General features: G+C 44.6%; 1 protein-coding gene across 1 annotated transcript; it reads left to right on the top strand.

Annotated features, from left to right (window-relative positions):
* The first annotated feature begins 3,031 nt into the window (after positions 1-3,031).
* dmrt2a (doublesex and mab-3 related transcription factor 2a) lies at positions 3,032-7,040 on the top strand. The gene is made up of 4 exons (XM_085476453.1): positions 3,032-3,107; positions 3,645-4,038; positions 5,293-5,395; positions 5,670-7,040. Exons 2-4 carry the CDS (start codon positions 3,673-3,675, stop codon positions 6,767-6,769), a joined length of 1,569 nt encoding a protein of 522 aa, XP_085332579.1. The 5' UTR covers positions 3,032-3,107; positions 3,645-3,672; the 3' UTR covers positions 6,770-7,040.
* Positions 7,041-17,138: the final 10,098 nt, after the last annotated feature.

The following is a 17,138-nucleotide window of genomic DNA, read 5'->3' as shown; positions in this document are numbered from 1 at the left end:
CAGACTGGTTTCTTTACAGGAACATCAGGAACATCCAAACTGGGGCGATACTGTCTGAGGAGATGTATTGTCGCATTTGTGACATTGGACAGGGAACCCCGCTGAACATCCCCACAGAAAATCTTCAGGGAACAAAAACTAAGATTTCCTGGTTTCAGGAAATACTCTAAAAAAGTCACAGGCCGGAAACATCTGTAATGTTTCAAAACCACTCCAGGATCCAGGAAAACTGATCGAAGATCTCAGGATTCCTGAGGTGATCATGGAATTTGTTCAAGGATCTCTGGGTTTCCTCGTAATAACCTCTGAAATTGCTAAGTGGAGCAAATCTCTCTTACAACACCCCAAAAAGGTTGAGGGGGGTTTGCAAAGCACCTAAAATTAATATTAACTTACATTTTCTTCTCAAAGCTTCTTTTAAAGCAATCAAGACTCAACAGACCCGTGAATGTTTATGAAATTCCATCAGTGCCTAAAACCCAATCAGTGATTCCCAGAGTCCTCACCTAACTGTCTGATACACCCCAACCTCTGAGCAGATAAGCGAACACCCGCAAAATGATCAAATTCCACGAAGGAAAAATATCAGAATTAATAAATAATCAATACAAAATCAGGACTCCCTGCAAAGACCCTTTAACAAGCTACATTTCTTAAATCAAATTAAAGGTCCCTGGAAAATCCTTATGCGGAGTTCAGCTAAAACCTGGAAATTCCTTGGCCTTGGGAATTCACCAAACATCCCTTAGATTAACTCCTTAAAGCCTACAACTATTTCACGGATCCATATAATTCCTTCAAGGAACTCCGAAGAGTTCAAAAATAACCCCTCTCTGAAAAGTCATTGAAAGACCTCCAGGCCGTGACGTCCACATTTCTCCTGGAGGGTCCGGCTCTGCGCGACCCGCCTGTCCGGCCCTCCGGCCCGCTCTCAGGATCAAAGCATTCCCGGCGTGGAAGCAGCAGCCGCGGGTGGGCTGCTCGTAACCTCCGCAGTAAATTAAGACGAAGAAGCAAATAAAGCTGCACCTGCGGACACTTTTTGGCACTTTTAATATTTGCCAAAAAGTGATTGCTCGTATTTAAACTGCTATAAGTAACTTGTTGGGCTATAATATGTGAAACATGTCAAATTGGATGACACAAAGTCATCTTGAGCCACAAACAACATTCGTGTAACAAGGTAGAAGCTGCATTTGGCAGCGACTTTTATATAACCTTTATTTATGTAGTTAAAAAAAACTCATTAACATTAAAAATGTGTTTTTAAGAGTAAGTTGGCCAAGAGCACAGCAGCAAATATTACGATAATCAGTAAAAATATTTTAGGTGGGGATAAAGGAGCGGGTTGGTTATAATGTACAATAACACAGAGTTGTAAAGATACTTGAAAAACTGATATTACACATAAAAAATACACGGAAACATTGGACATCAGTTTTTGCCAGGCGATCACTTTTTGGCACAACACCGGCTCACCTTGAGTCCGCGTGCCAGAAAAGCACAAAGCGGGACCAGGTCCTCCGTGAAAATAAGAAATAAAGATCTGAACTCGTCACGGAAAACAAAGAGCTAATAACAGTCTGTAACTATATTTAAATTTGCACCGGAGAAAAATCACATTAATTGAATTCTTATATTATCTTAATGATAATGAGAATTATAAACAGATAAAAATGTCATTTAAGAAAATCTCTTTTTAATATTACGCATGCGCACAGTGACAGTAAATTAAAAATATGTGGACATTTTTAGTTTGAAAAAATCCCGCAGGACAGAGTCCCACGGCCTTCTTTCTCAATGCAGCACATGCGTGACATTAACTCGCAGCAGTCAGCGCTGCCGTCCACTGTGAAGGCCTGTGTGCGCGTGTGCTTTGTCCCGCAGTCAGTTCCCGTGAAAGTCGGTTGACAATGAATAAATGTCACGTGTCCGTGTTTTTGTCTTTGTGAGGCTGACTCTCAATCAGCAGCCCGCAAACAAAGATGCACGCGTGCAAGGCCCACGTTCAGTCATTAGTGTCACGGGTGAAAAAGACACTGAGGACCAGAGAGAGAGCACTCAGACACCCGGGACTTCATCTCAGCCGTTTATAGCATTAAAGGAGAATTATGAGGGTGGATTTCCAAAATAAAAGCAGCGAATAATAATAATCAGATGTATTAATATAATATTCAGATATTCTAAATAACGCGTCTGCTGGTCTGAGGCACATTTGGGCCTCCGTATCCTCCAGCTGCTGTTTTGTGTGGGGCTCCTCTTCATGCTGACACGGTGGGTTTTTCTCTCAGGTGTGATTGTTGTGAAAACACGGTAATCTTCCCCGGTTATCTGTGCCAGCTGCACGGACTGTAACAACCCGCAGGACACCTGTATCGCCCCGCCCACCCCCGTCTGTGGGCAGAGGCCCAGCAGAATAATGACGTCAGGAAGTGAATCCACCAGGTTCAATCTTTTTTCAATCTTTATAATATCATCTTCTCTTTTTAAAGGTTTACTTATCAATAAATGACAGTTTTCCTCATTTGCTCACTGAAAGTTACAGTTTTGGAAAATTCTGTTTCATTTGTTCGTTTTTTCAGCTGAAAACTAAAAAACTCGATTTCCATGACGCGCAGAGGACAGTGAGCCAGGCCTGAAGCTCCGTTTCTGCTCACACGAACCTGAAATTAAACGCAGACATGCGACGTGATAAACTGTTGCGCTGGTTTCCTGGACGACTTTCTCTTTTTCACATCTTCCCACTTTCGGCCTGTCTTTCCTGGAAAGTGACCTCCTGAAGTAACCGCAGGGCGCGCGGTGCTTGTGGCCGACGCTCCGCCCGCCCCCTGCATAACTGCTCCTGCTCCTATTGGCTCTTTGCGTGTTTGTAAATGAGCCAATCAGAGGGCAGTCTGCTTCGGTTCATAGCGGTGTGGCTCCTTGTGTCCGAGTCAGAGGAAAGTTGGACGCGTCCCCGGCGCGTCTGCGTTTATCCGCTCAATTAACGGCTAATTACAAGCTTGAGTCTGGACCGTGTGTGTGTGTGTGTGTGTGTGTGTGTGTGTGTGTGGTTGGCGTTCATCACGGTGTTAACGACGTTGCCCCGCCCTGCTGGACTCCTGGAGGTAAAATTCATTCCGTTTTTTAAAAGTGTTTCTCGGCTCAGTCGCTCAGACGCAGATTAATTAAACCGGTTTAATTAAACTCTGTGAGCCAGCGTGACCCAAATATCCCGGGTTATGTGACAAACTCCTCTGAGATCCAGCAGACTGTTGGAGTTTTACTAGTTCTGGTTTTATTAAGGCCTCACTTTCTCTGATTACAAACTGTCGTGTTAAAATATTTCACAGCTGTAAATAAAAATAAATGTTCAGCCTTCTGAAAAACTTCAAACTGTTTTAAATTAAAAAAAACGAACAACAGATTTATTATTATCTTTTTATTCTTGTAGATAATCTACTTACTAGACTAAAATATTTTTATTTTATTATTTTTTAAATAAGAAATGACAGACCTGAAAGTTTGGGATAATTCATGAAACTGTCCAGATGAGGAAATGGGAATATTTGGTGTGTTAAGTCTGACAAGCTGGTGATATTTACATATTTTAAGTGCCAGTTTTTCTCACCTGATCTAATCTAATAACTCGTATTCGTCTCCAGGTACAAACTGGCTTTAAATCCGGCAGACATGTCAGAGAACTCCGGGTGTGAGCTGGAGATCGACGTGGAGAGCCTGGAGACGGAGAGCGAAGAGCTGGCCGACTCCTCCGAGCGCCCCGGCTCTCCGCAGCTCGGCCACGCCGCCTCAGAGGACGACTGCCCCGGCACTAAGAGCCGCGACAGGGCGGGCCCCATGTGCGCGGGTGACCAGAGGAAACTGAGCCGCACGCCGAAGTGCGCCCGCTGCCGCAACCACGGCGTGGTGTCCTGCCTGAAGGGCCACAAGCGCTTCTGCCGCTGGAGGGACTGCCAGTGCGCCAACTGCCTGCTGGTGGTGGAGCGGCAGCGGGTGATGGCGGCGCAGGTGGCCCTGAGGAGGCAGCAGGCCACGGAGGTGAGACTGAGGGTGGTGTGTGGTGGAGGTGCTGTGCTGATGCGTTCAGGTGCTTCGCGCTAATAACGCAGGAAGGACTCACGTGTGTGATGAAGCGTCTCCGGTTAATCAGCTGCTTGCTTGGAAGTCTGAGCCTGGATCACTGCTGCCCTGCAGCTCAGGGTTTTCAGCGGAAAGTTCAGATGATCAGGACTGTTTGAAATCAGGCAGCTCAACATATTTATCTCCTCACACAGCAAGCTGTGGCACTTGGAGCCGCTACAGTGACCTGTGGCCTTTGACCCCTCAGTGTTAGTGAATCAGGCCTTGCTTCTGTGATCGCAGCTTCTGTTGTGCTGAAGTCCTTCTTTTGTAAACGGGGCAGTTTCTGCTTTTGTCTGTGGGAAAGTCGAGCGCTTCTTCGTGTTGTTTTTGATAACTGCGGCACATTTGCACACTGACCTTTGTGCTACAGTGGAAGAAAAAGAAAATCGCTGCGCTGATTCTTCCAAAGTTTTTATAAGAACCCGAAGCCTTCAGAAGCGCAGTCCGTGTTATTTTAAAGGCTCTGTGTTCGGGCTTGCAGCTGATCAGAGTAAAGCCGAGGCTCAGTGTTCAGCGTGAATGCAGTCGCTCAGCGTGCACTTTATATCGCTTTGTTAGCTTCACTGAACAAACACGAATATAAAGGCACATCCGAGGAGCCGTTGGAGGTTTTCGAGGTTCATTCAGCAAATGAGGAATATTTTGTTTTTCCCCCAAATAAAGGCTTAGGAAGAGAATTTGAATAAAAACACAAAATCACAGCTGTTCCATGTGTGTGTGAAAAATCTGCGCATATTTCTGTAAAAGAGCGAAACTGTTACGGCGCCAGCATTTTAAAGATGAGACCAGATGAATGTTTCCCAGTTTGTGTCATCAGCTGAGCTCCTGTTAAATGTCCAAGTTTATATCTTTAACAAACACTTTCTCTCATTTCTATTACTGCAAAAAAATAAAAACTAAATGTGTTAAATGTTAGATTGACTTGTTAGGCCTGCGTCTCCGTCCTGTTTAGGGCTGTTTCGAGGCCTTTTCAAGGCTGTAATAAGACGAGAAATGTGTGTCGCTGCCCATATTTTAACTGGATTATTACTAAGAGGCTGGTTTTTATTATCCAAACATACATGGGACTTGGACCTCAGCTGTGAAAAATCAGTTATTTTAACAAGGATTAAGGTGAACACTCTGTCAGCGTCTTTTAAATATTTTTCTTTTGTTTCTCTAATTTCTCAGGATAAGAAAGGCATATCCGGGAAACCAATTCCTGCAGAGAGGAGGACGATATATCAGCGACACATCCGACCGTCCACCATGCTCGCCAAAAGCATCCTCGAAGGTACGGCTCAGACAAAAAGAAAAGCTCCTCTTCTGCCTCTCCTTCGCTCGAAGCGGGGCTTACATTTCTTTTTCCTTTAACACCAACGGGGCGATAAGGACGTGCTAACATCTGTAAGCAGTAAAACTCTGGCACATGATACGCTAACTCGTTTAGCAGCATTACAAAGTATAAATAGCTAATTAGATTATTATCTATGTTGGGTGTCGTAATATAATTCCAAACACACTCGATGTCATAAAAGTTGAAGTAAATGTTTGATTTTCGATGACAGGATATCGCCCGGTGCAGTCTGATCCGTTCCTGGCAGCCAACCCGTCTCTTCCCCCTCCGCTGAGCGACCGCATGAGGAAGAGAAGGGCTTTTGCAGACAAGGAGCTGGAAACCATCATGCTGGAGCGGGAGTACAAAGAACGAGAGCTGATGGAGAACAACCAGGGGGCTCCAGGCTCTCTCCTCTTCCCCAACGGCTTGGTCCACCACTCGTCTGAGTACAACTCCTACAAGACGGCCTACTCGCCGGCAGCTCCGGTCGAGCCGCAGCCCAAAGAGCTGTGCAGCTTCCTCTCCCCTAACTGCCTGGATCTGGGCATGCAGTACCCCTCGACCCCTGGGAACGTCGAGCTCATCTCCTCCAACGTCAGCGTGGCGACCACCTACCGCCATTACCCGCTGCAGCCGTCGCGAGGTGGCTTCGTGATGTGGCCCCGCGGCGCAGCCAACCTGGGAGACGCTCTTCTGTACCAGCAGTGCCTGTTTAACGCCACGGCGGTGCAGAACATGAAGCCCGGTGCTGTGTGGGAGCCCAAAGCGATGCCCGCTGAGAGTCAGCCGCCAGAGCAGGAGGCCACGCTCGCTGCTAAATTGGAGGGATCCCGAGCCGCTGCTCTGCAGGACTTATCAGACCCTCAGAGGCCCGACCCCAAACCTCCTGCTGTCACCCAGGGGGAGCAGAGGGAGTGCTCGGCCTTCTCTCCTCCTAAGAGGAGCTTTGGACAATCTTTCCCCAACCACCCTCATTCCCAAAACTCCAGCCAAGTCCTCAGCAAGTTAAGCAAGGACAGTGCTAAGCCTTCCATGAAACTCAACTCCTTTCACTCCCTCATCCAGCACTCGCTGAGTGAAAAAGCCAGCGGCGGGTCCGGGCCAGAGCTCAGAGCTCCGTACTGCAAGGAGCTGTTAGAGGAGGCGGCCCGCAAGTACAGGGAGAGCTCTGCCAAAGACTTTCAGGCGGTAAAACTCGCAGACAGGTACGCCAAAGACTTTCTGTCGAAGCCTGTAGGGACCAAGATGGCGCCCAGCGAGTCTCTGTCCTTCTCCGTGGAGGCCATCCTGAAACGGCCCACGCCCGCCATAAGTCGAGCATTCCATTAAAATCCACGAGGTGTCCTTTGTTGCACTATAAACACGAGGCTTGTCTCAGCCAGAGATCAGCTGCAGTTGTGGTTTTCGGGGTCAAATGTAAACGTGAGCACTGCATCGGAAAATAGACCAGTTTGAAATGATTGTTTTTTCAGTGTAATATTTATGTACAGTGTATAATATTTTACACGCGCATGTTTGAATAACTTTATTTGTGTCGAGTATTTAAACACGATGTCGATGTTTCCCTCACGTCAATAAACTTTATAAGACTGAACTTCCATAAAAAGTGTCCGATGTCATTTCATACTCGAGTTGTGACGGCTGGAAGTGCGAGCGGGTTGTTGTTTAGGTCAGAAGTTAGTCTGCACCGAGCGATGAACGACTGTGGCCGGACGCAGAAACACGAGGAACTTCAGTCCTCTGACGGAAACACACACAACCCTAATGTTTTTTTAATCATTTTTTTCATGTTGCACTATTAATAATTTAATATTTGGGCTTAGACTTAATACTTCATTTTGTAACACCTCGTTTGTTTCGTGCCCATTAAAAGCATAAATTCAGACGAGCTGTTCCTCGACTATAATCAGGGCTTCTTTAAGAAAAGGGAACTAGAGTTACAGACTCGTCCTGCAGACATTTTAACCTTACTTTTCCATAACGTGGTTAAAAACCTGTTTCCTTGACCTTTGCACTTTAGTCGTTTGCAGGGTCATTAAGTTTTTACAGTAACTCTGCGACAACTAAAATATGTTTCAAATGAATGTAGCGGACAATATCCCATCACTCCTGCAGAGCCTCAGTGAAAAACTAAGAAAAAGAAAATCCCAGGAATGTTTTTATCACTAGAGTTTTGCACAAAGACAAATTTCACAAGTAAACCACATAAATGAGGTGTGGATGTGACAGAGTGGATGTAGACTAAATATGCTCTTCAGGGGCTGAAACACGATATCGGCTCATAAATCTGCGAGCAGCATCATCTCATCCGTTCATGATGCATTTCTCCACTCATTCCTTTCCACTTACAGCCTCTCAGCGTGTGTGTGTGTGTGTGTGTGTGTGTGTGTGTGTGAGAGTGTGTGTGTGTGAGTGTGTGTGTTGAAAGGAAGCTCCAAACACGGGTTTCACATGAGCAGCAGAACTCTGATCCGTGCAATAATGAACAAGACAGGAGGTTAAAAAAAGTCACTAATCTCTTGTTTCTGGCACGGACGTTTCATCGGCATGAATCTGCAGCGAAACCACTCGCCTGATAAAAAGAAGCATTTTTCCTTTACTTTTCTCTTCTTTAAGCCTGCTGAGACGTCTCACGTAAAGCAGAGACTGTGGGCGTGTGATTGTCTTGAACAGCTTCCTCGTTGCTGCTGTAATTGGATTTGGCCAGACGATGACATTTTGTGTCACCGATGACGACTTACATCACTTTAAGTAGCTTGCGGTTGCACTTTGTTTTTCACTCTGTGTGTGTGTGTGTACATGTTAAGACATCTTTGTGAGGACAGACAACCTGCATGTTACTATACTTGTGGGGACCAACATTCACTTATGGGGACAAAATGCTTGTGTCCACGCGTTTGAGGCATTTTTGAGACTCAAAATGTGGTTTTAATGTCAGGAGTACGGTTAGGTTGTGTTTAGGCTGAGCAGCCAGGGAAAGCATTATGTCAATGAGATGTCCTCACTAAGATATGAAAACGAATATGTGTGTGTGGGTATGTTTACTCACCTTCTTGGGGACCTTGGTGATGTGGACATATCTGCATTGTGAGGACGATTTGGCTCCTACTTTTAAACTTAGATGGTACCGGGCCGCGAGAGTTAAGGCTCGGGTGTGAAATTGATGGTTTTCAGGGTTTTTATGGTTAACTTGCGCCCTTTCTCAATTCTCAAGTACGCGAGTCCGTATAGTGTACATGTATGCCTTAATAAAAACAAGCAGGTAAGATGTTAGAACGCTTTTATTTTGATTTTAGTGGACACTCAAAAATTACAATAGACAGCTGCTGGGGTTTGGAAGAGAACTGAACAAATATTTGAATATTTACACAGCTACATTCTAGCTTGAAAATATCTTAGAAGTTTATTTTGTGACCCAGAAAGAGAAATATTTAAAAGTTTTTAGCCGCGCTCGTCCGCCATTGCCGCGTTTGAGTTTTGGACGAAATGCATTCTGGGATATTTAGCTGTACCAAGTCCACACACGTCACCAAAGATGCATGCTCGATAAAAAAAGGCGGAGCGAGAACACATCGGGAATTTTTCGTGTTCTCGGCTTGATGCGTACTTTGAATTGGAACAGTACTTGGTCTCCGACTGATGACGTATCACGAGTACACGAGAACACAAGTACGCACCTCCGAATACGTTAGAGCACTTATGCAAATATGTGATGTGTTGATAAATCGAGCAGGTATTTGAAGTTTACACAGAAACATTCTCGCATGAAAATATCTTAAAAGTTTATTTTATGACCCAGACAGAAGAATATTTCAAACTCCGCCACTGCCTCGTTTGAGTTTTGGACCAAATGCATTCTGGGATATTGCATTTCGTCATTTCGAGCTGATTGGAGACCAAAACAGCCAATCAGATTTTTTTGCATCCAAGTCTGTGATTGGCTGGTTTTGTGGCACAAATATAACGGTGTAGAGAAAGAGTTGAACGCGCACGGGCAGAAATGTTGAGAGCGACACATTGGGAGCGAGCGCAAATGTAAAAACTGAGCGAGAGGGGCTGCTGTGTGTGTGTGTGTGTGTGTGTGTGTGTGTGTGTGTGTGTGTGTGTGGATAACAGCAAACACTGAAATACAGTTTTTGCACGCAGCAATGAATTTTGTTCACTCAAATTGAGCTTTTCTTCGCTCAAAATAAATTTCACATTTCAAAATGCAACACCTGCACCTGCAAACTTTTATTACGTGCGCTCAAATTATTTTTACGTGCGCTCAGAATAGTGGCACAAAAATAACGCCATACCTGTCAGCACTAGTGTCTTTTAGCGTCTCGTGTTAGTTTCCCCGTCTGTCCTGTCCTCATTCACAGATTGTTTTCACATGTGGTTGGTTGTGTGCACCTGTTTCTCTACTGTTTACTCAGCAAACACTTTCTCGGGAGTTTATGGTATCCGTTGCTAGTTCTAAGTATTATTGAACATAATATCACAATCATTTTGCAACATCCCTGTTAGAGTTAAAAAGCAGGATGAAGCAGTGTACGATTCAGGGCAAGCTTACGTTGTGGCTGCCACCATATTTCATGCAGTGTCCTCAGTTTCTCTGTTAAAGTCACCGTTTATTTGTCAAAGAGGTTTAACTCAAGGATTCACAGCGCAGCTTCGTCTGGACGTGGCTGCAGCCATCTTCTTATACATTGATTCATGCTGTGCATAGTTCACTGAGACGCTGTAAGAAGGGTGTTGTGGATTAAACATGGTTTACAAAGTGTAACTGAATATGAGAGCTTAACGTTTTAAAGATGTTGACTGTATCAGGCTGTGTTTTCATTCTGAATTCAACTGAATTCAGTGTTGTTTACACAGCCTTTTACAGATTAAACATACTCCATCTATAGCCCCAAAGTATCAAATCTGATATGTACTCAGAGCACAATGAAGACAGTGTATCAATGTGTGTGTGTGTGTGCTCTGCAGAAGGTGACAGTGTTTGTCTGCACTAACCGCCACTGATAAGTATCTGCTGAAGTCCTCACAGTCTCATTCCCAAAGTGTGCGATTTAGCATGTCAGCAGAGAGAACTGGTTTGTTAAGTCGCTCCCCTGGGGTCCCCTCCCGGCGCCCCTCACCCCTCCACCCTCCCCCTTATCAGCAGTTGTAGTTCACACAGTAGCATTTTGTTTGGCGTACACAGGTGTCGTTTACCATTTAGAGACTTCAGTCTCTCTCCTTCATCACAGCATGAACAGACACACACACACACACACACACACACACACACACACACACACACATACACACACACACACACACCTCTGGGAATTCAGTCTTTCATGGCTCTTGTTTCAAGGCAAACAGCAGAGCAGAGGTCACTGAATGCATTTGTTGCTCATACAGTCGAATGTCCACGTTAAACATATGGCTGCACTTCAGTGCTCACACATTCATTACTCACATTCAGGTATATGTATAAAAAACTAAGCATCGCCGCTCTGACTGAAGCATGATGAAGTATATTTTCTCTGACAATAATGTTCTCCTTTGCTGACTGTTGTTTAATTTTGGGGATTCACAAAAACCCAAATGACCACACTGAGCTAATGTGAGGATACTTTTTTTTAAAGGGTGTGTCTCTGTAGTTTTAGTTGGGAGCATTTGGTTTCCATCAAGAGGAAATCTCAGTCCCTCAGTCCCCACAGACGACCATGTTAGGATGTCCAGCAGAAATAAACAGGAAACTCTTTGCACAGTTTGTTGGTGCCTTTTGCACATTTGTAATTATGTGAAAACTTCCTGAGCACTTCATTGTGCAAACAGCTTTTTTCATGCTTTACTTTGCACTGAATATGCTAATTTTGCACCTGCACAGTTTATAAATGCAGCTCATTATCAAAGCTTATTAATGGTAGCTGATAATTTAACAATGCACCCACCAAATTAATTATGCTTTTGGTGCAGTTTTGCTGTGAGCGTCCATTCACCTCTATACAGTAAAAAAGGCTTATAGAAAATGCAGATGGTGTCCTTATTCTGAAGTCATTATGTTGTGCGGTTGCCAGTATGGGGGCAGAGACGCATCTGATAGGCTGGATTTGTGTGTGTAAACTAGAGACCATGACAGCAGCCTGGACTGTAGCAGTGAGTCAGAAATATTGAAACAAAAGTCCAAAAGGTGAAAATAAAACGGAGGGATGGTGTTGTACGGAGTTCCCCTGCTATGATACAACAGCTCCATTCTTCTCCTCTGCTGCCCATATAGCATTTGGCTGCCCTGTCAGTGACTGTGCGCCGGGTTTATTGCTTTATCACCGCCTGCGTCGGCTCAATCCATGACAGACACACACACACCCACACACAAGCACACACCGGCGAACCCTTCTCCAGGTGTTAAACCAAGCCATCCGTCCCACTGTTGCCATTGTCACGGCAGCAACTCTTAGCCCATCTGATAATCTTTTGCACATTAAGAATCTATTAAGCACCACAAACTCAACCCTCCCACACACCCACACATTCCCAGAAAATTCACACGGTGGGTTATTTTGACTCTTGAAATAAATGGCACATGCCTTATTTTGCATTAGCGATCAGCGGGCGTGAAGGGAAGGGTAGGCTCTCTATTCATTCCACCCATGTTTTTTCCCTCCTCCTGTACCAGCAGCAGGGAGAGGAACGCCGGCCAGTTCCTGCATTCCTTCCCACCACCTTGTAATCCAATAAGAAATGTGTAGCCTTGCAGCTTTTGACAAGTAGCTCCCACTTAATTACCATGTTGTCGAAGCTGACAGGCCCGGGGGCCAATGGGGGCAACATGCTGGCGGTTCATAGCTTAAGGAGGCTGGGAAAGTCCTGCACACACACACACACACACACACACACACACACACACACACACACACACACACACACACACACACACACACACACACACACAATTATGATAGTTTTGCAGTACCAGTGACAAAAAAGATGTATCCACGTAAAGAATCCGCCCTGACAATAGCGCAGGGTTCTCAGTCCTTATAAACGGAGGTGCAAGACAAGGAAACCCCAGCATTATTTTCTTTTTCGAGATATCACAATAAAATAAAATATATGACATTTCCAGTGTGCAGTGGCATGTCTGAGCGTTCATGGTGGTGAGATGTTCCACTTGTGCCTAACAGGATGTGAAATTCAAACCTCACATTATCCTGCAGGAATCAACGTTTTACAGACGACACTGGAAACAACCGTGAACAGGAAATAAGTGGAAGGACATCACTGCAGCTCACATACGCTCACGATGAGTGTCAATGTCACACAAATTTTGGGCCTTTAGTGATTTCTTTGAGTTTTTCTTCTGACACACAAGTTTGAATTTATGACGGGGGCTGGTTTGCTGCCAGTGCAAAAAATGGACAGTATAATGAAGAAAGAGAATAATCTCCAAACTTTTCTCCTCTGATCAACAGACGTTGAAACTTGGACACAACTGGATGTTCCAGCAGGACAATGATCTCAAACACATGTCAGAACTGCTTTATTTATTGGAATAAATAAAGCGGGCTCACATTAAGCTTCTGGAATGATCTTTCCTGACCTCAACCCTACTGAAAACTTAAATGCCGAGTCCATGTCGACAAACCATCCAATTTAAATGAATAATTCCAGTTGGAGTCAAGTCTTCATCCAGAATTACCATCAGTATCTGATCAAAGTGCTAAAGTACCATTTAACCAATATTAGTGGGAGTGTATGTATATATTTGGGTGTGTATTTATACTTTGAACCCTGTGAGGAAATAAATTTAAACTAAACAACAGTTTAAACATGCTCGTGATGATTGCGTCCACACTGAAGGCTCAGTGGGGACTGTGAGGTCTGAGGCGAGACAAACCTTTGTTTGTCAACACAGTCGCGAGGGTAGAAGTGAAACTCAAAGGAAGACAACGCTAACAGTCAAAGTAAAACAGGAAAAAGATATCAACTAAACGCAGAGACAGAAGGAACACTGGGGAAGAACGATGATAATCACACATCTGTCCACATCTGTGCATTTTTCCCATTCAGCAAAGCTGCTTTTGCCTGGATGGACCAACTGAAACGAGGCTGTAAAGTTAGCATCAAGATTCTGCCAAAAAGCTGAAACTTCACTTGTTGCCTTATTTATCTCAGGTTTATTCACATAGCACCAATTCACAACAGTATACCCCAACAATGATACGACCCCCTATGAGCAAGCGCTCGGCGACAGTGGGAAGAAAAACTCCCTTTAACAGGACGAACCGTCCAGTAGAGCCGAGCTCGGAGAGGGCCAGGCATTGACCACGACGGGGCAACGGGAGACAGAACAAGAGACGGGTAGGATGGACGATTCTCTGGATATCTAGAAAAAGACGGCATCAGAAATTAAGCTGGTCAAAACTTTTCCTGTTTCCTGTTGATTTCACTTAATACAAAGTAAAACTGCAAGGCAGTGGTAAGCAGGACAACTTTAAACGTGTTCTTCTAAAAAACAAACTGAAAAGAAGAGCCGAATACCGTCCAGCAAAGTAAACCACGACACAGTACTCGATATGTGGGGAATGAGAAACAACACACAGCTGTGTAGTGTCACTGAAATAATTTGTGCCGTTTAAGCAGCCGATCATTACATATTTAAATCTGCAGACTGTGTCCACTACAGCCCAACAATGATGCATTGTAGTGCAAGCTGTTACCTCCTGAGGGTAGGAACCAATTATCTCTCCAGCTGGCACCTGTACTTGCTGCACAGGTCACCCTGAGAATCGCCCAGCGCTCCTGCTCACATTAGGGAAAACGATGCACCACAAACTGACATTTGGAGCTCTAGAAAAACAAATGAACTGTTAACGTGTGCCCGAAAGCAAACAGAGCTTCTCCCCTGGGCCCATAAAACAATCAGCCCCTCTTCAGCCTGCACAGAGGGAGCGAGCGCGCCGCACGCCTTCGCTTCGTGTACAACAATTTTTCACCGTCTTTGTTCTGTTCGCCTCAGGACTAATTGTTTCCACAGAATGAATTTGCAAGTCGAAGCAATGTGAAAGTTTGACTCGTGTTCTCTGGAGTCATTTTGAAACATTGACGCAAGGATCAAGGAGAAAGGCAAATTCAGTCACTTCAAATCCAGCTGATAGCCACATTTGCAAGTTTATTCAAATAGTTGTAAATCTTTGAGCAGCACATGTTCAGAAAGGTGAATCCTGAGACAAAAACAAGCTTCTTTCACAACATTTAAGACACTAGTTTTTGCTGGATTTGAAAAAAACCCCACATTGGTCCATTAATGAACCATTCATGTCATTGCTGTTCTTTTAAGACGTTGTTTCTTATTCATTTCTCTTTATTCAAGAAAAGCTGTTTATTTGGTGACTTGTAGGAACAATGACATCTTCTCCACCTGCTCAGCGTCTACAGGGAATTTGCCAGTCTAAACATTCATGTAAATGCTATGGAAACATGGGTTGTGTTGCATTGTCACCAGAAGAAAATACTATAATCCCGAGCAATGCGCTGTCGCCGGGCTCTGTACACCTTTACAGCTGTTATTTCTGTCGGCTCGTTGTTTTTGCTGCCTTCTGCAGCTCCTCCGGTGTGATTCGCTGCACTGTGACGCTGTGGCGTGAATGAGAGAGTCCGTGAGTGACGCTGCACGCGGAGGTCGGTGCAGATGGTGCAGCTGTAATTCTGCAGTGATAAATGGCCACCGCACCTGGCTCATGGTAACTAGAGTAAACACCGCGATTGCCAAGGTTAACACTTAAATGTTCCGATTTGCATAGGACTATAAGAGTGTATTCAAATGCACACACCCACCCCGCAGGCAAACAATGTGTCCATGTTTAGCACGAGGTGTTTTATTTAACACTGCTGAGTTAAAGAACAATGAATCACATTTTACACAGCCTTGTTCACCACAAGGCTCCCACAGGGAGTAGATTTATTTTGCAATGACCCTCATCAACTCTGTGTACTCTGTGCAGCGCCTGGTTTATTCTGAAGTACTCACATTGTTTCAGAGTTGTAGCCACACCTGTGCCCCGTGTGCACAGTGCTGGACTGTCTCAGCATCGTTTTCTCGAGGGCTGGATATGAGCTCCAACCAGCTTTTACTTGGTTTTGACGTTGAATTCTCTCTTGGGCTACGTCCACACAAGGGTAACACAACAGCTTTAGACAACCTCTGCACCACACGATCGGAGACAATGTGAAAAACACAACCAAACACTGTGTATTAAACGTGTGGTTGACAACAACACACGCTGCGATAAAAATAGGGACCACAATAAAGTCCAGGGACCGAGGATGACACGTTCAAGTTTAAATCCACTGCTTTTCTGCCCTCATTTATATTACAGTGTTAAAGTGTGCATTATGTAATGTGACACTCTTTAGACCCAGCCAAAACATTAAAACCACCTGCATGACAGGATCCTTGCGTCATCAAAACAGCAGTTGGGGTAATGGATCCTTCGACTCCTGAGAGGTGGCCTCTGTGGACTGGGCCTGTTGTACTGCATCCATCGGATGTTTGCACAGGGATTTAAGGAGTTTGTTAATCCTGAGATGAGAAGTTTTTTATTTCCAGAGTGAGGGCTAACCTAAACCTTTAGCTACTATGATGTGGAGCTAACCGGCCCACAGGCTGCTTTTCTTACCCCGACTCATGTTTCATTTTCCTCATTCAGACATTCGATGTCAAAGCACATAACAGGAATTATTCATCTGCAGAAGTTTACGTCTCTAAGAAAATCTCAGATGTTATTTTATATTGGACTTCTGTAATCAATCAGAAATATCAATCGCTCGACATCAGGGATTTATTATTAGATCATAACAAATTTGATAGGTTTCACATTTCAAGCTGTCAGAAACATTTTGAAACTGAAAATGTCTAAAAGCTCAAGCTTAAACGTTTCCATTGCAGTTACACAAAACCAGTTGCTCACCCTAACCAACGTCACTGATTTACATTCATACTTTTAGTTTTTGTTTTCACCTGTCGGGTTACAGATGAATATTTATTCAATTAAAGTTTGTTAGGATTAGAGCTTCATCTGTTAGGGAACATTTAAAATTTAAAGGGACTTTTTAATGCTTAATGCTTTAGCTTTGCACCACTGCAATAAAACCTCCGCATTGGAGCAAGCACTCATCATTCCCTCCAAAGCTTTGCACTGACCAAACCACACAGAGATGCAGCTGCTCAACATGCTGCCTCTCTAGAAAGTGATGAGGATGGGAGGGCAGATGTGTGCTTTCCTTATCCCACACAGGAGTACAAACACTGCTATTCTCTCTTTGCAAGGGATGCAGTTTCAAGGAACCAGGTGAGACCGCCTGTGGACACAGCCCTGAGGGGACCAGCTGCTCAGTGAGGGGACACGCTGGCTCTCACCCCGTTGGAGAGGAAAGTCAAGTAGCCTCAGTGTTTTGGTGGTAAACAAGCTGGAGGTCCTATACCAGCCTCTCAGAGCACTTCATCATGATGAGAGTGAATGCTACAAGGTGCTAATCATTAAGACATGTCAGTGTGTGTGTGTTTTTTCAAAGGCACTGGTGGTGGTACCAGTCTGGAACCATGATGGTACAACAGCCTCATTCAGCGAGGTACTGTGAGGACATGATCCAGCATGGTCTGACTGTAATGGGCCGAGTATCAAGTTTAGAGGTGTTTGTATGATTATGTCGTGGGCTGTTT

This window comes from Copadichromis virginalis, linkage group LG12, assembly GCF_057382275.1.
Source record: "Copadichromis virginalis isolate Kocher_CV1m ecotype Utaka linkage group LG12, C_Virginalis_male_GT1.1, whole genome shotgun sequence".
NCBI lineage: Eukaryota > Metazoa > Chordata > Actinopteri > Cichliformes > Cichlidae > Copadichromis > Copadichromis virginalis.
Note: the sequence above shows the minus strand (reverse complement) of the source record. Positions and strands in the feature narration are given on the sequence as shown.